Genomic DNA, 22,118 nt, shown 5'->3' with positions numbered 1-22,118 from the left:
TGGGGGCTAACGCAACCGCCTGCTGGTACTGCAGTTTCTCGGCAGTCCGACTCTGGCCTGTTCGTATCTACGGAAATACTTTACCCTATACACTAAAGTTTAGGGTCTACGCTGACACCGTAAAGTTAAAATTGTAGTTTATAATATCGCTGCTTCAACAGCAACAAAGAGCGAGATTAACGGTTGAAAAGTTTACACTCTTGGAGTTTGAACGTTCACTGCTTACACTCAAAGCATTGACTTTACTGAAATACAATTATTTTAATGTTTTCCACTGTGTTCCAGAAAAGTATATTTCCCCCATAAATATCCATGAAATTATTTAAAGTATTTGGTCTGTGAAAGCAATGAATTGCTTTCTACAGCATGCAAGAAGTATTAAAGAAGGCATGAATCCTCTCTTGCTTCCCCACGAAAAAGTTCAATAAAATACAGATTAATAAAATTAACAATACAAATTAATAAAATGAACCCCCATGGACATATGAGCCCTTCTCCTTAAGTAACTCCTCAAACAGGGGTGATGAAGAACATGGAAACCCGGGAGATGACAACACCAACATTTCCAATGTGCTCGAGGGAATAACTACAAGATAAAGAAGGTAGTGCCCGGCAGGCTTTGCTCGTCACTAGATGACACCTTCTTCTCTTCCTTCCCCAACAGCATTACTTTCCTTTATTCCACAAGTATTGAAGTTAAAAGGTTAACAATCCCTCTTCCAATCCCAGTGTCTGGAAAGAGACTTATCAGCCAGCAAAAATAAGCCTTTTAATGTGACAGGGCAAACCAGCATTAAAGAATACATGAATGATGTGAACATCTGTATTTCCATCAAATACAGAGCCAGGATCACAGATCTGACCAGAAATCTCTTGCATTAACATTGGCAATAATGATTTGTAAGCTGATTCTTAGCTGCCTGCTCCTTCCCAGTCCTCCCACAAAAATAAAACGTAAGGTTCCCATCTATGAGGCTGAAAAGCATAAAACAAAATGCTCATTTGAAGTGCAGCTGACACCCAAAACTCTTGAGTTTTCTGACTCCAAAACTCTCTCTTTTACTTAGGATGTGCAGAGTATCTCAGATGCAGAAGTATAGACAACGCACCTCACATATGCTGTTTCTTGGAGCAAAACAAAATTAGCTTGAGGGAAGGAAGAATTGGCAGCTGAAGACATCTTCCGTCTTTATCTTCCTCTTTGAAACTCCTTCTATCCAATTTCACGAAAATCAGAACACGGGAATGCAGAACAGACTGTCTTTCAACTGCTACTCCTTGCCTCACTTATTCAACCAAATTCAGTGATGGTAACAAAATCAAGTATTGTAACATACAACTATCTAAGGCTCCTCATTGCCTTACTTCCAAATGCAACAAAACAGGCTTCTTTCCTTTCCTGGCCCTTTAATTACTTACCACTCCTAGGGCATCATCACTACTAAAAAAAGCTGGAATAACATGAAGAATTATAACAGTTTTGGAAAGTGTCTGGGTAAACATCTCAGAATCATAGCTTTGGGTTTATGTCGGTTCTCCATGAGCAACCCACACATAACACTGCTAACATGCACGATAAACTCTTGGTCAGGCAGATTTTGAAGCATAGGAGACGTATTTTAAGATTTAAATTAAATATACACATTCAGTGATAAACTCCTAATTTTTGTCATGAAAATGTCACTTTGTCAAGTGGCCATCACTTGTCCCAGGGTAGTTCATGATTTCCCTTGAATTCACCAACAACCTCTCAAGCAAATCCTTGAGGTACCACAAATCAAATTGACACTTCATAATCACAACGCACATGCACTATCCGTGTCAAACTGATTAATTACCGAGCAGCAACAGGATGCGGTAAACTGCCAGACGCAGCGGACCACGTGCCTCTGAACACTTCAAGGAGCTCTCTGAGCATAGTGAGACCTAGGCTGTAGATGTAGGCTGATCTCAGAGATTTCCAGAAACACAGTCTCTATCACTCTCCTGTTTTTCAACCAGTACAGGTCGCTCCAGGTCAGCAATACAGATTTTTCTTCCAGTCGGCACTTGTCTCACTAGTCAGCACGGTGCTGTCACAGAGCAGATTAAAGAAAAGATCTTCTAGAAGCAGTTTATCAATGCATTTCTCCTCCTCTTCCAACCATTGCTACTTAACAAGACAGCTGCTGATCCTGCTGCCAAAATTTCTGCAGAAGTAGCTCTGAACGCAGCAGATGACATGCAAAGCTGAATCTTTACCTACTTTTAAAATACGTTGGCATAGCTCAGATTTGCTGCATAGTTATCTTTCTAATAGAAACCAGAAACTCAAGATGACTGGTTTTGGTTTTTCTTAATCACGTCAAATAAAAACCTGTTTCGGTACACTGACTTTCAAGCAACAGAATTTGTGTCTCCAACGTATTCACTTCTTTACACCACCTCATTTCTAGGAAGTTGCTTAAAAATGAAACTGTCATGAAGAATTTAAAAGCTACCAAGCTCATGTGGCTTGTGATTAGATTATGAGAACAGGTGACTTACAGTTATTACTGTTACTGCTGTAAGAACCTCAACTTTGCACATGATGAAACTTACAAGATGTATCGAAGTGACGTAAGTGTGAGGCATGTAAAGGAAAAGCCACCACTAATTCCACTCCCTCTGAAACCCATTAACTGACACTGAAGAAGATGCAGAGGAAAATAAAGATGGTATTCATGGTCAGACCAGCCTGGTATCCTGTCTTCGGCAGAGGCCACAAAGGATGAAGAAGAGCATACATAATATTCTTGCCTAATTTTATTCCAACTATGTTCAGTCCAGGAACTTCCTGAGCTAGAGATGATTTCTACATATTTTATAAAACCTTCAACAGATTTATTTCTGACAAAGTCACATTATCTTCTCTTCAATTTTTTATCCTTCACAGCATCCTTCTACAGGCATTTTCCATGCCCACAGCTGCTGCTCTAAGAACCACCTGCCTTTCATTATTTTACATACATGGTTTCTACTAATTTTATTTGGTCTTGTATGGGAAAGGAAAGATCACGCTCACATCCACCATGATCTACAGACCACTATCAATCCTTCCTAAGCCATTTGTTTTCAAGACTGAGAATCTTATCATTTTTCATAGCAGAGCATGTTCTGTGTTTTCAGATCACGGGCAAAGCTTAGCAGCTCTACACTCTGCTGGAACTGCCCACAAATGAAACTATCCTGTCTTACAGGGCTTTTACTGAAGTTGCATTCCAAACATCACACATAGTATAAAAATTAATTTTAAACATATAGAGGTAATATTTGAGGGCATGGAGGTATGCTTTCTTTCACAGCTCTAGATACTGCACATCTTACTATTTCCCCAAGCAACACAGAAAGCTCCTAAAACCCATGAGGAGCATTACTTATGTCCGAGTCTTTCTTCAGACAAAACAGTAGAATTTGAGTGGGGGGAACAGAGGAGACTAAAACAAGATGGAAACAGCAGCCAGAACCATAAACTGGAGGTTACACACCAGTTGGTGCCTCTGGAAATGCACCTTCTTCTTAACCATTAATGAGATCTCACATAAATAAAATTAGTCATTCTACACAAAAACCACAGACTGTTCTTTTTAAGATCTTCCTTTGTGTTTTTTTAAGCTATCCTCCTAAAAATCACATTTTCAAAATCATGTTTTTCCACTGAATTTGTGAAATTTCAAAGTCGTCATTCACACTACACACCAGGACTGACAATACCTTCTCTAAAAGGCATGCTCTCTATTTCAAAGAAATAGAAATAGTGCCCAGTTGTGCACTATTATTCAAAATAAAAACGTAGTTTAAAATCTGATCATTCAATGATGATTCTAAGAATGCAAACATTTAAATAAAACATATTTCCATTCTTACAGCTGTAAGACTGTACCTTTGAAATATGCTAATACCTGAAAAACGCACAGCCCTAACTTTACTGGATATCATGTAAGTATTTAGTCCAATTAACTTTTTGAAGAAGCTGTATGCAACTTAAAGACAGTTTAATTCCTCTTAATTCACTTAAAGTTTTGCAAAAAACGTAGGTGACCCCTAAATGCAATAGTCTCCCCAGTCATGAATTTGACCTACCACACCTACAGTCTGACGTTTTTTCATACAAGTAGCGTTCACATGAGCAAGTTTTCCTGGGACATACAGTGAGCTGCTCCTATCTAAAATATGTATTTGCACAAGAGGCTACAGTTAGCCCAAACCATTATACGTAAACATAATCAGACAAAACAAAGAAACACTAAGTAAAGTCTTGCTCTCCCAAAGGAAAACAGAACAAAAACAACCACTTCATAAAGTGTATGCCTATTCTTAACTTTAATTAATGCCTCATGAACTTTTCAAGATTACAGTCGGAGAAGAAAAATAGATGCCAGTCTGCATAACAGAGGTTTCTAATCTGAGCAGAATAAACTAGGCTAACTACAGCATCCGATTGTCACAAATGAAATCTGAGAATTACAGGCACACTACGAACACACAAAATCTAAATATTAATTCTTTCACTCCTACTTTGGAGTAGAGTACTGCAGAGTGAGAAAAAGGAGCATGTATGAAAGAAGCAGTCTTTACATGCCTTTACTGATTTCAGAATGTCTTCCTCCACAAAACAATAAATAAGTAAATAAAAAATCCAGTTTAAAAACAACTACCATCTTGTAAAGAAGCTTAACATGCCCTTGCTTGTCCCACAGAAAGGATTAATTACTGACCAACCTTCTTTGTGGGTAGCATTCCCTGTCTGGTTATACACATTATTTGTGGTTTTCTCCCTTTGGCTGAATTGTCCAAAAAATGTCTCTCTCGTTTTCCCTGTTAATCAGGAAGGTGCTGTTTCAACTAATGTACAAACTTTAATATCCGAAGAAACTGATAACCTAAAGATCCAACTTTTTTGGGGAAAAAAACCAAACAAACAGAAACCGCTATATAAGCTACCTCCCACAAAACCGATTTCACCAGTTGTTACTTATATTCAGCTCTCTTTCATTTCCTCCATATTCCCAGACATCTACAGAAAAGCAGCAGTATACACATACATGGTTAATTCGTTATTAATTTCTTTGACGCACTGTAGCAGAACATATGTTCACATGAAAGTTTGTCTTTCTGCTCTCCTCTTCCTGACAGCAGCCAATGACAGATGCTCAAAGACTGTGTAAAAAAGCACGGCAAGTAGCGATCCCTCCCCTGGCACGGCCCAGCCTCTCTTCTAAAAATGGCAGCAGGTTTGCAGCCACCACCTGATTCACTTTCCACAAATCGGTATAACCCTTTTGGGGAGGATTTATAGTATAAAATCTTGGCAGCATGCTTCAAGATGTACTTATGTCTTGTGTGGACAGAGTGCTTCATTCTGATTGTTTTGAAAGGTACTACCTGCTAATTTTGTTTTTCACTTGGTTCTTTTTGTGTTATGAAACAAATCACAATTAATTTACCTTCCCCATATAATTCAGAATATTAGAAACCATTATCAGCTTACTCATTTTCCATCCAGGCTACAAAACTTTAATGTTTCATTACTGCCATTTCATTCTTCTGATCATTTGCATGGCTTTTTTGTGTATGTTTTCAATTTCGATTATACCTTTACTATAAGGTGGTGACCAGCACCACAGACAATAAGCAAGACACAGGTTAGCTTTAGCTACACGGTATCACATCGAAATCTTCTGTTTTTTCATGAATTTGCTGAACGTCAGATGTTCAAGATCACTGAAGGGTTGAAAAATTCTCTCTCAACCACCTCCGCTTCTACCTACCCCAAAAACTTTTGTATCTGCTATAAATGCCCAACCCTCCTTTTCTAAACCATTTATGTGCTTTGAATGCTATCTGCTCACAGAGACCAAACTGGATAGCTCTGTATTCTCTGTTGTTTCTTTCTTAAACAGTTATTAGTCAGTGCGAAAACCTCTCACCCTGTAATAGCTTAAAGAAACTAAAAGCTCTAGGTGAATGAACTTCCTGAAATCTTTGTGAAAATCCATACCGACTGTATCAACTTATATAAAGGCCTGTAGACCGCTATCTTTTTTCAATTTGTGACTCAACAGCCTTATTAGGTCTCCCATCATGTATTACATTTATGCATAGTGTGCCTTCCTGTTAATTTGCTTAATATGGAAGTCCTCGTTTTCTTAGGTCACGCTAGAATTCCCCCTTTAAAAAAAAAAAAAAAAAAGTATCATGTTTGGCACCCTCCTTCCATCTAGTTTTGAGACTGACTTAAGCCACAGGGAACAGAGCACAACAAGCAAGCTTAGTGTTGTCACATCTGAGCTCCATTAGCTGTCAGTACATACTTCAATGTCTCGCAACTTAGCACTCTTCAGTTTATTAGCTTTACTGACGTGAGCTAGAGGGTGAATCTTGAGAGCTGTATCCGTAAAGGCTCCCTAGCCACCTTCTCTATTTCCACAACGAGCTGTTTCAGCCTCGTCTTCCTTGAACAGGGGTCAGGAGCGTTGCGATACAATGACACCAGTTGTCCTGCAACAGAACTGTAGCCAGCTGTCTTCAGATAAAACTTTTTGATTTAAGCAGAGAAACATACTCCATTTCTTCCCAACCAGGAACGGATGTCCTGCGACAGCTCTCACGTTACTTGCAGAGCTCACCAAGTTGTCAGCCGTGGCACCACCACCACCCAAAGTGCAGAAACCCAGCACCCCCCTGCCCACCTCGTCCCACTCACCGCTTCTCCACAACCCCTAACGACACGTAAAACCCAAAAGGCATTGCTACCTCCACCGGAAAGAGGTATACAGAACCTTACGCCAATTAACATTTTAATGGCCGTAACTGCTAGGTAAAGGCTGTTAATCTTCATATAGGGGAACGCAGCATGGAAGAAGCTGCTCTGTCCCCTGCAACTTCACCTCCACCAGCTCAGCCCCTACACACACACACACACACAGAGACAAGGCCCCAGCATTTCGGAGCACAACCCTCGCATCCCCACAGGTCCCATGCCCGACCCGGAGGTGCTGGCCCGGCCTGCGGCAAGCCGGGGGGGGGCCGCCCGGTGCTCCCCCGCTCCGGGACGGGACCCGTCCCTGCCCCGGCCCCCTGCCCGCATGGCCACCGCTCCCCACCGGTCCCCGCGGCCGCCCCCTCACCTCGGTACCGGCGGGAGGCAGCGTGGCAGGCGGTGAGGAGCAGGACGGCGCCCAGCGCCAGCGCCTTGGCGCTCCTCACGCTGAAGTAGTAGTTGATCTCCCGCTTGCCCAGGGTGTAGGCCAGGGCCGCCATCTTGGCTCCTCCATGACAACAGTGCGCGGCCGAGCGGGCGGGCGGGCGCGGCGGGGCAGCACTGGGGCCCCGCGGGCGGCCGAGGCAGCCCCCGCCGCCGGCTGCCACCGTCCCCACCGGCACGGCGGAGAAGAGCCCGACCCCCCGCCGCCGCCGGGGCGGAGCTGCCGCCCTCCTCCTCCTCCTCCTCCCGGTGTCGCCGCTTCCCCTCCTCGGCCAGCGGGCGGCCCCGGTTCCCGGCTCCCCGCCCCGCGGCGCCGGGGCTGCCTCAGCCCGCAGCGGGGCTCTGAGCCGTGCCGCGGTGTGTGGCTACCCGACGATTTATTTGATTTAATTTTATTTTTTGTAGTTGCTCGCCTCTCCTCTCCTAGCTTGTGTCAGGACGTTCGGTCATCCGCAGATAACGCCGCGCAGGGAAGCTGGCACGGTTCAGATCTACCAGTTTCACGAGGGAAAGAGGAGTGTGTTGTGAGGGGAATGCTGAAGTCTTACACACCCGTGTGCCTCCACAGTGAGCTACCTCAGTCATACCTGGAAAAAGATGCCAGGGAGCAGGTCAAGTCCTGAAACAGGGCTGCGGTGTGGCCTCCCGCGCAACCCGCAGCCGCAGGAGCTGCGGTTACACAGCACGGAGTGACCAAAGTTAGGAGGGACAGAAATAGAAACTCGGGAAAGCATTCAGTACATGTCTGCAAAAATGCTGGGAACAAACATGGAGCAGTCATCGGGCCTCAGGTTCATGATGAAGTACCGCGCTCAGCTGGTTTTGACAGTTACTGTCTCATCTCAGAACCCTTGTCATTAGCACCGGCTAAAAAAAAGTTACTGGAAATGTTTGTTTATTATTATTATTATTATTATTATTATTATTTGTTTGTTTTTGTTCTGTTTGTTTTGACTGAGCATGTAAATATTGATGATGAAATACTGGGATTTTGAACAGCGACAAGTACGGTTTTCATTTCACCATCCTTCCATTTTCCTGTCATCCCCCAAATGCTATTCTGGAAATTTTGCAACTTCATAATTCATAATTGGTAATACATGAAAAAATTGGAAAAGAAAGCAGAATTAATAATATATGGAGAACAAAACAAAAACAAAAACAAAACATTAAATTGAACAATTAAAACCAGGAAGTCTACACACTGCAAGCAAAGTTTTATTTCCAAGTCTTACCTGAAGAACAGAAGAACTTCAAGCTTCATGCGAACATAATTTAATGCACATACAAGATTTGAGTTCTAACTATTCTTTGAGTGGGCACTGTTAGTATATACTCAATGTATATGCCATTTCCACCCACCCAGTACTATCTGCCAGCATGTAATTTATATTTTTTTCTATTCAACTCAGTCTATTACTTCATTTAGTTTCTGAGCCATAATTTAAAATATTATATACACATTACTATTTTAGAATGCTCAGATTTATTCTCTCAGGGAGAGAGGAAAAAAAAGGTACCAGGTAAACTCCCAAGTGGACAGATACTATCAAGCTGGTGATGGTATGGATCCTTTTACTCCACAAATGAAAAATTCCAATTTGTGTATTATTTTTTTGGTCATACAACATTCAAAAAGCCATGTTTTCAAAGCTCTCTTACTGTGAGTAAACCTTATTATTTCTTAAAATATTATTCTTAGTTTTAGCTTTCCTTGTTCTCATTGTTTCACATACATTTAAGTGGCAGATGCAAGCATTTTAGACTTCAATAAGCAACTTAATCTTTTTAACAGCTTCTGTAACTTTTTGCATTGTTACCCAATGATTCTTAACAGTCTTACAATGTGTATCATTCCCTCCTGTCATCTAGGACCACAGATATTCTTCTTCATTTATTTTCATAATATTTATTCATATTCAAATAGACCTTTCATCCAACCAAACCATAGGTACTTCAGCCTTTGTCTTTTTTTGGTATAACTCTGTTAAGTTTCCTGGCTCTGTTGTAAATCTGCATGGTGCTCTTGTTACGGTGAGTGCAGCTTCTCAACATGCACTTCAGTCAGCCCCACTGCTAAAAGCAACGTAGATGCAGAAAACACAGAGTTCAACTGGAGCTCCCAGAGCACTAACTCATCTTTTCATTTAGGGTCGCTGCAATGCCTGAACAGGGAGATTTAATTTTTTCTCCCCAAATTAAAAAAGAATTCATCTCTTACTGCACAATTGTCTCTCTGGAGAATTTCACTGATCTGCAATTAAATTAACTTCTTATGAAAGAACAGCAGAAATTAGAAAGGTAACAAAATAAACATGCTTTTGTTTATAGATATCTCAGAAGATCACAGCAGACAGGAGTAGAAATTCTGTCCCACGGCCTTTTGAGGGCTGTTTCAGATTGGCCCCTGGCCCCTGAATGTAAAATGGCAGTCCTCACCTGCTCTAAAATACTAACACTTTCTTCAGTGATGCCCCAAAACCCTGCTTGTGGATTACATCTCCATTATTTTAAGACTGTACCAATGAATACTGAGACTATTGAAGGTTAAATATCTTCATTAAGTTTATCCACCTGTTTACATTAACTATTGAAGTGCATTTAAGCAAAACATCTGCTTTTGCTTCATTGTTCCTTTGTAGATGTTGTTTGACAAGAGTAATCTCCTTCATTTCAGTCAGAAGCTCTTGGCTAAAGTGCCATGACTTCAAAGTGGTTTGCGTGACTGCAGTTTTTCTTCTTACAGGTATCTCCCTTGCTTCTCACAAGCTAATTGAATTTGGAATCATTGCATATAATTCACACCAAACCCACTGTATATAAAAGGCGTGATTCAAGAGGCTAATTAGGGGTTGCTAACTACCCCATGAAACAGACTCCAGACATGAATTATCTAGAAGAAGCTTTATAATTTCCATTATACACCTACTTTATTTTCCTGTCTGCTGATAAATTTAGTACGCTGGAAGTAAACCAGAAGTATGCTAGCTCTTCTTAGTCAAACCTCATCTTTTGTTTTTCAGATGCTTAGCGTTGGCTTCCTGCTTGTTCTGGTGGAAGCACCCAGGGTCGTCACTGGGAGGGTAAGACCTGGAGCAGTCATGGAGAAAAGACTCAGAAACTGAGCAGCAATTCATTTGAGAGCCAGAGGAGGTGTGACACTGCTCCATAAATTGGGTAATGACTGTGAATATGGAGAGTGAACAGCCACAGGAGAGATTTCATATTTCTGTTTTCTACAGATGTAGAAGCCTTGGCTTAACTGAATTTGTTATTTTAATAAGAGGCTGCGGTGTTATGTGTGGTCACTAATGACAGAAGCTAAAAATGTTACTGTGGTTTACCAGAGCGCTATTTCCCCTATGTGTCAATATAATAAAACAATCAGGAGAGATGAGGTTCATCTCACCTAGCTCCAGCCACTTAGAAAGAATCAATCAGTTTTAAACTCATTATCTGAAATCCCGCTGTAGGAGTGATGGAAGAAAGTCACCAGTTACTTGTAGATTAGAATATGGTCGATGACTTACTATTAGGAATGACTGCCCTCTGTTGAATTTAGATAATTAGTTTACACCGAACAGATGTCATTTACACAGTTGTAATCTAGGTGAGATAATTCTTACTTTACTGCTTCCTGTTTTGCTTGGCAGGCTCAGTGCTAATGGAAGAAGAACTCCGTGCTGCAGGTTGAAACAGGCATGCGCATATGAGTTTGCTGATGAGCTTAGCTCCCAGAAGATCTCGTTCTTTTGATTCTCCTGTTTTCAGCATTACAGCCAAGTGTGGCTTCCAGAGAGAGCTGCTGTCCTCCCAAGGATCCTCCCATGCTGAATCCCAAGGATCTGAGGCATGTAAAAATAGATAAAGTAGCTATATATTATTGAGAGGTGGTATTTAAATGTTCTCCCACATGATATTTTTGCTTCAGAGTTTTTACCTGTTTATAGGAGTGGAGTTAATTTGCACAATTTTTTATAGCAAGTAATATAGACAAGGAAGAAAAATTATAACACACCTTTAAAATATAAGTATTATGTATCATTCTAGGAATGCACCACTTGCTACATAGTAACTGGAAGATCCCGTATGTTACCTTATAGATCGTGTGGAATAATCAATCAGTAGGATCTGCCATGCTCCAAACTATATCAGATTTTAATTTAATTTGTGCATCACTGTCAGTTTGCTCTGCTCTTGTTGTAAGTCCAGAAACAAAGCTGTATCTCCAACAGATTTCTGGGAGGAGTAATACTTTCAGAAGTGCAGCTTTTCCTTCAGCAGCTTTTTTGTACTTGCTGAATGACAACATCAAACATTTTAATTACTGAGTTTTCAACCTTGTAACAGCAATCATTCTTTCCATAAGCACCGTGCTTCCATGTGGCATGTGAATGCATGGTAGCCATCTATTGCAAATATTTGGTTGCATTAATGAAAAGGGAGTACAAAGAATAACAAGACTTGTTCAATCAGGCACTGTACTCCGAGTACTGTCTCAGCCAAATGCTGAAACTGATACACCACCAGCCTCATAAGATCTTGGAATTCTATCACAAATTACTGCTTTTATAGATTTCTAATTTTATAAAACTCATAAAGTTCCTCAATAGTCTGCACTACATGGAAGCTGATACTAAGTCAAGTAGTTTTGAAATCACATGCACAAAGGATATATTTAGCTTTATCACTAAGAGACAAATGCATCTGCAAGTCTATAACACGAGGATTAATTATGTTTCATTTCAGGTTTCAGTGGATCTGAAATAGAAGTAGATTGGAGGGATGGAGACAGGGAATGGAAATAGGCGAATTTCAAATCTTTGAGTCATTTCTCCTCTTCCATTAAGGACAGTCAAGAGGATGCACCTTTCGGCAGCATGGAATGTGGTCATCACCAAGCTATGCAGGCTTGAGATCAGATGGGAACTCTGCATGCAAATCAATTTTAATTTCAGCTGCGTAGATTCTTATCCTCAAAGCCTTGTATTCATCACTATAATGGGTTCAGAATTTTCAATTTATATGAGTTTCTTGGCAGGAGGTACTATTTTACTCTTCTATTTTCTCCTTCTCTTTTCTTGAGTCTTATTTCAGAGAAAATGGCCGTCACTTAGCTCATTGCCAAGCTGAATTGTTCTTTTTTCATCAATGTTTCATTTTCACATTGTTGTTCTTCCTGGTTCCCCCTTGTGCTCCCAGATGTGTCTCTTTAAAATTCAGATTTTTGTATAATTATGGGGCAGTCTTTGGAAGCCTACGCAGCTACTGTCCAAGCTGTGTCATGTTTGGGGACCATTAGAACATTTTCTTCTGGCTGCTAGCAGTACAGATGTCATCCTGTAATTACCGTGTTCTCTTTAAAACAGAGAGAGAGAGTATCATTTCCAGCTCTATCAGTGTAAATAAAAATCATTAACGCTAATCATCATTAACATTCTGTACGGTGCATTAGTAGTCTGTTTGATGCTGGTCCATTAAAAAATACTTAGCCTTGAATTCAAAAAGTCCTACATCACTGTCTCGGGCAGCTTATGCCTGGTGCGCAGCCATAACGTATCCTGCTAAAACGGCCGCTGTTGTCACGGTTGTTAGATAGCTGAACTCTGGGAAAAGTCTAGGTACCTGTGTGAGCAAGAGGGGATTTTCATCTATTGATTAACCTGACATGAAGCTGAGAGGCAAGAGAATTCTAGGAAGAACATTACAGAATGTATTAATTAGGAAATATAGCAAATGAAATAAAATAATATAATAAAATATAATAATCATATAATAAAAGATTGCATGAAAGAAAGAACTTGCGGAAACAGCACAAGCTGAGGAAAAATAAAGGGGAAGAGTGATATCAGCCTGCAGTTGATATAAATGCTGGGTGAAGGTATAGCATCTCTGTAAAGCAGTTCTCCTAATTCCCTTATTTTTTGAAGAACCACTTCAATTTTAAAAGCCTGGAGTCTGTAATGGGGTCGGCAATCAATATAGGGCAAAACATACCAAAGAAAAGAGTATGATTGACAAGAAAACAGACAAAACCTAGAAAATGATCAAAGGAACACCATGAAGAGGCTCAGGTAATGAGGATGGCTGGATTTCCTGGCAAAGCTACGCTCACAAGCACAAAAGTGGTGTAAGGAAGGAAAGACATTTTGAGATCTGAAGGTGGGTGAAAAGGTGGAACAAGAAAGCAAAGCTTTTCTTTTAGAAAAGAAGGCAAGAAGCACAGTAAATGTTACTGCTTGCAATAATGCCTGAGACACCAGGATAGCCAAGGAAAATAAATACTGTGGTCCTTGAGAATGGACAGAGGCAAACTTCAATGTTATAAAAGATGTTTGGTTAAAGAAAATTAAGGACAATCTAAGTATTGATGATAAATGAAGTAACATCTACTGCCTTTGAGAATTTGGAAGAAAGTTCAGACCCCAGAGCTAGCCAAGAGGTTTCAATCATGTATAATTGCCTCTACTTTTGTGAAGTTCAGTGTTTCAGAACCTCACCTAAACAGAAACCAAAATATTAAATATACCTATGTTGCTTGGCAAATACTTGACCAGGTTATTAAATATTGGTGGAGAGGGGCTGCACAGCGTTCCTTTGGCTGGCCGTGGAGAATATCTCAGGTCCACAGAGCAACTTTTAAGCTGTCCTCATTCAACACTCTGCCCTCTGTGCTTGTTATCTGGCAATATTTCAGGCAGTGGAGCTGGGTGACTGTCAAACTGGCATGTATTTCATGAATGAGCTACGGAATTTATAATTTATAAGAAATGTGCAGATGAGAAGGTCTGACTATTTTATGGGACAAAAGCTGAAATGGAAAACTCAAAGCTTTACTGTAGATAAAAAATTGTAATTGACTGCTATGGACACCAATGAAAAAATACACTTTTTGGAAATTATTCTGTATCTTGTCAGGTCTGCTTTTTCTGAAAAATTAATGTGTATTCACTTGATATTGTAGCTGTATTAGAAATGGGAGAAATCAGTTAAAAAAAGCTATCTCCAGAAAGGCATTTCTCACTGAACGTAATGTAACTCTGGATCTTTAGAGTTATGGCTGCTTTCCCCAGTTTCTTTAAATGAGTGAAATTTGGTGGAACTGGGCATGTTTGCCTGAGGTCAGGGAAGAAAATATACACAATATCAACTGATTTTGGTAGTGAAAGATCAGGCCTTTGGAGCAGGGCTCTTTCCCCACTAGTAATAGGGAGAACCTGCAAGCCAGTCTTATTTCTCCACTAAGAATGATCTTATTTCTTTTGCAATTTAATTTCTCGTTAGAATTTGCAGTGTGCTTTTGAGTAGTTTTTGCATTTAAACGTGAAATTACTGAGATATTATATGAAATAATCTACTACAGTGAAATATTGTATTGTGAAGTTAGGTTCAGCAGCTTGAAACAGTCTGTAGTTTACTAGGACTTAGTGCAGGGTATCTTGTTCTTGGATTCAGTATTTTTAGGAAGATAATTTTATTTTAGGAAGGTTTTTTAAGTATCAGGATGATAATTCTAACACTGGAAAAAAAATTCTGTATTAACCTTGGGCTCATTAAAACACTAGATTTCTCAAGTATCAACAATAGATTAACAGACAAGAATATTTCCATGAGTCATTATTTAAAGATGAAATTGCGTAGAAATAATGTAGTTTAAGCAGAATACTACAGAGCACTCCTTAGGGTTCACACTGTTCTGCCATATCTATTTGAATATATGGTTCTCTGTTGGGTTGCTGTGAGCTCCCACGAGTCTAAGTAGTTTTGTGATGTTAAAATGGAAGCACACACACTATCAGCACAGGCTCCTGTGCACCTCAGGCTTAGCAAAGATTTCTTTCATTTAGGAGTTAACAGGCAGCCACGTAGCCGTGCCGTTCCCGTAAGATGTGTGTGAAAGCCTAGTGACTTGGACTCTGCAGGGCAGCTGTAATCGTTTGCTTCCAGCTTTGAATGTCCTGGGCAGGACACACTTTAAAAATTGCTCTAATGAGAGGCAGATGGATCTAATTCTTTCGTTCAATGTCCTTGTTTATGCTTTAAAACCACTTGTATTGAGATGCTTCACTAACAGACTCTCCCCTTCCCTAAGGCCTAAGAACAGAACAAATTCTTATGCATTGAATCCACTCTCTCCCTTTTCCATTTCATAATTGTCAGCCCTTTCTCACAGAGAAAACCGATATGTCTCTCTCTCCTCTGCTCATCTGTGTATTTTCATGATATGTGCAAGAATTTAATTTTTCTGAGATGTCTTCCTTTCTATAATGTCAGAAGAGAAGGATCTAAAAACTGTTTTCAAAGCTAAAGGCAAAAAGCTTAGAATACTGTCAGCTCAGAAGCAGATGTTTAGCTGGTAGAGAGGTGAACCAATAGCTAAGAAAAAATCCCGGCCTTGACCTAGGTGTAACAGAGCAGGCAATAAAACCAGCGGAGGTCTTTGGTCTGGTCTGTTGCCTTTGACAGAGTGCTTCTACTCTACAAGTAAGGCACAAGTCTTAAAAATGCCTCCTGTTTTTCAGAAGTTTGCTCTAAGTCCTCAAAGTTGCAGAAGAGCGCAAAACAGCTTCAAAATGGAAAAGAAAATCCCCCTTTCTCCAATTGATTCTCTCTTTTGAAAACATATGGTACACTCAGAGACCAGGGCCCTGACCACGGGAGTTGGGTAAGCATCTAACAACTTGCCGGGAAGACAGAGAAGAAGAAAGAGCTGCCTATGAGGTTTCATCTTGGGTTTCGTTCCTTTCCTGTTTCTTACCTGTTCCAGATCACTACTGAATATACTGCCTACCTGAAATGGCAGAGTCTGCAGTATATTTGCAGAGACGGGTGCAGGAAACTGAGAGGTGACTTACAGAAAGTATCTAAACAAGCATTCAATTCATCAGGAAACTGTCAATCGGATGAATTTGCTTCTCCTATTTTGGATTCATAGAAATCGACAACTAAAAGACAAAATCTCATCTGGATTCCTTTCTATCCTGACTGAGACTGCAGTTTGCTGCCGGGAGCTTTCCTGGTTCAGATGGGTGTACTTCTGATAAGCCGGTTGATTTTCAGAAAGAGTTGTGGCACTGATATTTTTCAGAAATAGCCCTTGGGATGTTCTTGGTCATGCAGGGCTCAGAAGATTTCAACAGTAACTATGGCAGTGAAAGATCGCTCACTGAATTCAGGTACAAACAACGAAAATGCTCTTCAAAGGTCTGCGATTACCGTCTAAGCCAATAGGTGGTGCACTGCCCTCGTGGAAATGGTAAAGGATCACTTGCTGTTCTTTACTAAGGGTCTTAAAATTGGCATTTAGGAAAACTTGTTTCATTTCACACAAAGACACGATTTCTGTAGTAAGAGAAAACGACATATATATGTGTTTCTAAATGGTGCTGACATTGAAATAATTATTATATTGAATTATATACATTTCAGATGCTTGTTTTCAAAAGGGCATTCATCTGTTGTATTTGTTTGGGTACTTAACTTTGGGTTAACGAGAGCCATTGCTTCCTGATCAGTCGGAGGATATGCTTAAACCTGGAATCATGTTTAGGGAATTTTGCTCATGTACTACCCGCATTCAACCACCTATTTTTCAGGAAAGGACTAATTTATTCCAGCCTAGGAACGCAGAAATACAGCCGTTTCTTTGGAAGATCTTTGCTTATGCACCGTAGATTGCATTTGGATTGCATCTGAGATATATATGGGAGCAATACAGAAAAATAATGCTTTTTTAATGTGCTGATAATGAAGCTTGTGTGAAGGGAGATGAATTATAGATTAGTTCTGATAGTGTGTCTGAGAACTGCTTTATTTGAACTTGCCATTATCTCATTGTTTGAAATCCGTCCGTGTGACTCTGGTACTGTAAAACACGGGATCAGGTGGCAGTTAGAAAAACAGCTTCTAGGAGACCCTGTCTCAAACCACTAAGCACTGCAGCAAAGCTGACCACGTCACGAGTGGCAACGTAAAGCTGTGTGGTGGAAACGGCGATCTGTTAACAGGACTGTTATTTTGTCTCTTACTTGTGTTAAAAGAAATATGACTATTTGCAGTCTTCAGCACAGTATTCATATTTTAAACTGCTTTAAGGTAAGTCAGTGGCTCATGATTTTCCTCCCAGTGAAGCAGCCAGGTCACTTACAACTTTCCCTTCCACAACCACTTTCCAAGGCTTTGAAGTTTTTCTCTCTGTGTTGGTTGAGTTTCAGATGTTCTCACCACCCCTGGTTTTCACCTGCTTATGCCACGTTCATGCAAAAGCACGTGCTGCAGAGAGCCTGGCTTGCTGCCAGCGGAGCCTGCGGGGGTGGCAGCAATAAATGCCAGCCCGGTGGTGGGCCCTGAGAGCTGCACTCAGGAGGAGCAAGGAAAGGGGGGACACACAAATGTGTGACCAGTCCCACAGTGTTGCAGGGAGGAAAATTGCTCTGACAGCATCAGTACTGGCATTTACAGGCGTATCGCAGCCGAGCACTGGGTATGTCGGTAGCTCCATGGTCTCCTTACCCAGTCTTACCCAGACTCTCCAGCAATTCTGTTCCTGTGCAGTACAGCCAGGGGTTACTGCAAATGTAATCTTTTGCTTGGTTACTGCACTAGTTTTTCTTTGCTTGCAGGTTTCTGTGTTGTTCTGAATGTCAGCTTTAATCTGTTTTAACCCTATTGTTTTAGCCACTTTATGCTAATGGTCTAGTTGTGTCACTTCTCATGCATACCTGCTTGTAATTAAATTGTCCAGAGATATTCCCTACAGAGAGACAGACCGCCCCCAAAGACAACTGACTGAACTTTATCAAAAGTTTATTCATCATTTAATGTTCCTGAAATGAGACAGAATGAAGATCCCCTGCGCCACCTGTAGTTCAACTCACGTATTTTCAGGAGAGGAAATACCTTCAACGTTGTACATCGCATAAGCAAACGACTTGATTGTGTGGTAATTTCTAATGAGCTCAAAACCCACGGGCCAAACTGAGTATCTTCTGGGTGCTAACACAGGTTGTGAGGTGGGTGCTATGTTTTTTCTTCCAGTTTGATTTCCAGATGAGCCCACTTTGTTAGCAAAGGTACAACAACACAGAAGAGCTTGGATGTTACCAGGAGGCTGTCAGGAAGCGCCGTGGAAAAGATGAGAGAGAACAGGAGAAATCAGAAGATGCCAAAAGAGATAGCATTTTCCCTTTGGAGTTTCTTTTAAAAATCTTTTTTTTTTTTTCTCTCCCCCACACCGCAAAGTACAGGCAGCAGTAGTCCACGTCCCAGTCCTAGCAATAATCCTTGCATACTTCCTAGTGAATTACATGGACTCAGGGAAGCATCTTTTCAGTCCTTGTAGAAAATTCCTGGCTTCTAGATAATCCAGGTGAGAAAACAAACTCTTAACATTTTAATAATTTAATTTTCTTCTTTACAACAGCAACAACAAAGATTTTTAAATACCAAGACAATGATTGAAATACTAACGCTTGAATAATCATCACGGTCCCACGAATAACAGTAGGTATTTACATGAAACTATGTTTTATTCACTTAAGAGAAAAAAGGGCTGTATTTTATTATGGCAATTCTTGTATTAATTTAGCACATAGCTGTAGGCACACAGCAGCTGCACCTAGGGCCAGGTTTTAATATTTGCCTTTTTTTTCCTTAATCATTTTTGTGCAAGAATGAAAAGCTTCCTTTAGAAACAGTTTTTTGTGCTTATTCCTCCTTGCACCCTTTGGAGCTGCCTTTGGACTCTCAGCCACTAACCTTCAGGGGCTGTCTTCAGGCTTACAAGGACCTTCTGGGTATTTCTGGATATTTTCTTCAGGTTTCCCTTTAGAGGATCCTGCTGATTAAGCCTGCCTCGCCTCTCACCCCCTTACCTGCTCTTGCTGTTGTCCTCCGTGTCTTTTGTGGTTTCTCTCCAGCACCTCTCAAGTTCTCTTTGATTCCAAACCCACAGCTGTTTAAACTACAATTTATTTAGGGCTTTCGGAAAAGCACTGTATGATAGCAGTATCTTAACAGTATCTTACAAGCTCTCAGCAAAGAACAGTCTTTGGATCTTAGTGTGTTTCTTGTGATTTTAAAGTTAACAGTGGATGAATTTGCATCTTGTACACAACTGTATGAACTATAAGGGCCTAACAAAGCCTGATCCTCCTGACAAGATGACTGAATTTAGAGATGCCTTGCTCTGACTCGCGTATCATTTCAAAAACATACAGTCCTGCTGAATGTCAGCCAGCACAACTCTCTCAACAACAAGCAGCTTTCAGCAAGGCAGAATCTTCACTTTCCTGCTACCCTTAAAGAAGAGAATGATCCTTCTTTTAGACATTAATCTTGCTTGGAATTTGGAAAAAAAAAAAAGAATTACTTATGGTTTTGAAGTTCTTGTACAATGATGCATGATGTTATTGATTTTCTTGTGGACTTTTCAAAAGGTGATGTTGAAATGAAGAGTCAAGTAGACAACCACACCCTGAATACAGCTGTGAGCAGTTTTTAAATGCTCCAAGCAAATGTTTTACAGCAATAGGCTAAGAAAGATACTTACAGTAATGGAAATGTACTTTAAATTCTAGCTATAAATATCTGCTGATGCATCTAAGCAAGTAACTTTACTCATTCGATAGTTTCTTTTGGAACACTGGACATGCTTTATTTCATTTTTTTTTCACAATTTATTTAAACATCTCACATATACAAAATACATTTTCTTTTTTTGAGAAGTGATGATTCTTTTTTACCCATTGTAGAAGATGAAAATGAGATTTGAAAGCAGGCACACCTGATTTTGGAGGAAGAGGACAAAGATGAGGACAAATGATCCACATGCTTAAGCTGGGGGTGAGACAGGACATTCTAAGCTTTGAGACAGACTTCAAAGAAACAGAAGAAATATTTTAAATGTTGTTAGCACCATCGAAGTTCAAGTATTGGAAAGATACTCTGTAATAATGAAATTAGCACCACTGTCTTCTGAGTGGAACTGAAAGTAACTCATATGATATGGAGAAGTGCCTACAAAGGATGTGGATCACACTTAGTTTAGTGTATGAGGTAGTTTAAACCTTTGGAAGTCATGGTTTTAAACTTCCTCTGTGGAAGATATTCAAAGGCCACAAGTGGTGCAAACTTTCATGATTTTTTTATTTTATTTTTTTTTTCTTTACAAAGGTTGACATTTCCCAAAGCAAGGTGTTAAAATCTTGAAAGACTTCCAAGTCCTTTTGGGGCTGTATTAAATTTCATTGCACAATGCTCCAATCAATTCTTCTCCTTCTCTTTCGCCCAGAGTTTAAGCAAGTAGATGAACAGAAGGAATGGAAGGAGTCAGCTTTCATTATAAAGAGAAATGACAAAGAGAATAATTTGGGGGGGGGCTTTAAGTTAATTTTAGTTCATTTATTTGAAACAGACTGGGCCAATGTCCAAACCGAATTCTTGGTCAGCGCCGCCAATATCCAAAGGTGCAATGTCGAGGATGGGCAAGCGAGATGGCTTATTTGTTCTGTATTCAATGATCGTTTTGCCCCATTGATTGTTCTTTTTCTGCAAGAGAAGATTCATTAGAGTTGTTATTGCATTGTTCATAGTACTGAGAATCGTTCTACCTGATTCGATAATTTCTGAAAGAAGTTCATGTTAATTTTGCTGCCATTGTTTGCAAGTAAGATACCCATATCAAACTATTCATATCTCTGATAAAGAGGAAACATTTACTTTAATCTTCTGAAGTAGTGTGTGATGCTCTACATTACCATATTGTTCACACTGATGCTAAATCCTCAGAGAGCCTTGCCTGAGATACTGAGGACTTAATCCTGCCCCTCCTGCAGCTTGTGAACTACTTTCTAAAGTCTTCAGTTTACGCAGGAGTTGGGTCTGGTCCCTCTTAAAAGCCTTTTCTTTCATGCCACACTGCACAGTACAGGTAGGATTTGTTTGTACCCCAGTCCTTGCCACTTGCTAAAGATCAGCATAGTTAGTTCTATAGGCTACTTATCCTCAGTGGGTAAAATTTTGCTGATCTCACCGATAATCTAGTTCTGAATGAAAGCACAACTCTGTCATTATCGCAATCATGGTGCACATGCTCCGTGTTACTTACAGAGCAGCCATCCTCAAGAACGCTGAAAGTGAATCTGCTGTTGCCTTCAGCTCGTAGTTCAACATCATTGGAGCCCTGCAGTATGACAGCCTTTTTAAGATTTCCAGTCTCCTCGTCCATGTAGGCAATGCTGTTCTTGCAGTGGTAGGTGATGTTCTGGGAGGCGTGGTTGGCCAGCAGACGCATGAAGGCAAGCTGGGTGGCCATATCCTTTGAAGTCACGCCTTCATCGTTGTACTCAAACTGAAAAAACAGAAAGGAAAACAGTCAATTGTTTTGCTGGAGAAACGTGAATGTTCGAGTATTTGTTCTATGAACATAAAAAGCACAGAAGTCTGCCTACTGCAACTCCAGAGCTAGAGAACACCAAATGAAACTAGCAGGAACCAGGCACGAGTGGATGCAGTTAAGCTGTAGAACTCTGTTCCAAAATATCGCTGTTGGCAGTTCATGTGGATTTAAAGATGAGATCAGATGTTTGAGGATTAGAAATCTATTGTTTCCATAAATACACAGAAACAATTCCGGAATCAAGGAAACCCTGATTTTTTTTTTTTTAGTTTAATAAAATAGTGTCTGTGGATGTTATGGATGTTTGTTTCCTTCTTATATTCTTTTACAGCATTTGCTTTTAGCCAGTGAGAGAAACTGGACTCTAGGCTACCCTTGTTCTGACCCAGTGATGAATTTTATGTTCTTATACTAAAGAACCTGGGACACTGATTTCATCAGACTAATTCAATTTCATTTAAGAGTTACGTAGTTAGATCTCCTTAATTGTACATA

At 40.3% G+C, this 22,118-nt stretch overlaps 2 protein-coding genes and 1 long non-coding RNA gene across 7 annotated transcripts in view; 1 reads left to right on the top strand and 2 right to left on the bottom strand.

Moving 5' to 3' along the window:
- Positions 1-7,438, bottom strand: part of CASD1 (CAS1 domain containing 1) — a 32,075-nt gene extending 24,637 nt beyond the window's left edge. The window contains exon 1 of one of the 2 annotated variants that reach the window (XM_066991734.1): positions 7,149-7,438. In XM_066991734.1, the coding sequence (XP_066847835.1) occupies positions 7,149-7,281 (133 nt within the window). In that variant the 5' untranslated portion in view covers positions 7,282-7,438. The remainder of the gene's footprint in view (positions 1-7,148) is intronic. The other variant, XM_066991733.1, reaches the window with a different exon arrangement.
- A 15-nt stretch (positions 7,439-7,453) lies between these two features.
- Positions 7,454-17,783, top strand: LOC106039665 (uncharacterized). 3 transcript variants are annotated; one of them, XR_001209438.3, is made up of 4 exons: positions 7,454-7,582; positions 10,249-10,402; positions 10,879-11,075; positions 11,975-17,783. It is a non-coding gene; the product is annotated as an uncharacterized lncRNA (long non-coding RNA). The 3 variants fall into 3 exon arrangements; XR_001209437.3 differs by lacking the exon at positions 7,454-7,582 and adding an exon at positions 8,116-8,888; XR_001209439.3 differs by lacking the exon at positions 7,454-7,582 and adding an exon at positions 9,436-9,526.
- A 2,567-nt stretch (positions 17,784-20,350) lies between these two features.
- Positions 20,351-22,118, bottom strand: part of COL1A2 (collagen type I alpha 2 chain) — a 36,940-nt gene continuing 35,172 nt past the window's right edge. For both annotated transcript variants that reach the window (XM_048054476.2, XM_048054477.2), the window contains exons 51-52: positions 21,333-21,575; positions 20,351-20,773 (exon numbers count right to left, since the gene is read on the bottom strand). In XM_048054476.2, the coding sequence (XP_047910433.1) occupies positions 20,627-20,773; positions 21,333-21,575 (390 nt within the window). In that variant the 3' untranslated portion in view covers positions 20,351-20,626. The remainder of the gene's footprint in view (positions 20,774-21,332; positions 21,576-22,118) is intronic.

Source organism: Anser cygnoides, chromosome 2 (genome assembly GCF_040182565.1).
Source record: "Anser cygnoides isolate HZ-2024a breed goose chromosome 2, Taihu_goose_T2T_genome, whole genome shotgun sequence".
NCBI classification, from domain to species: Eukaryota; Metazoa; Chordata; class Aves; order Anseriformes; family Anatidae; genus Anser; species Anser cygnoides.
The sequence above is the reverse complement of the archived record's forward strand: the minus strand, read 5'-3'. Positions and strand labels throughout refer to the sequence as shown.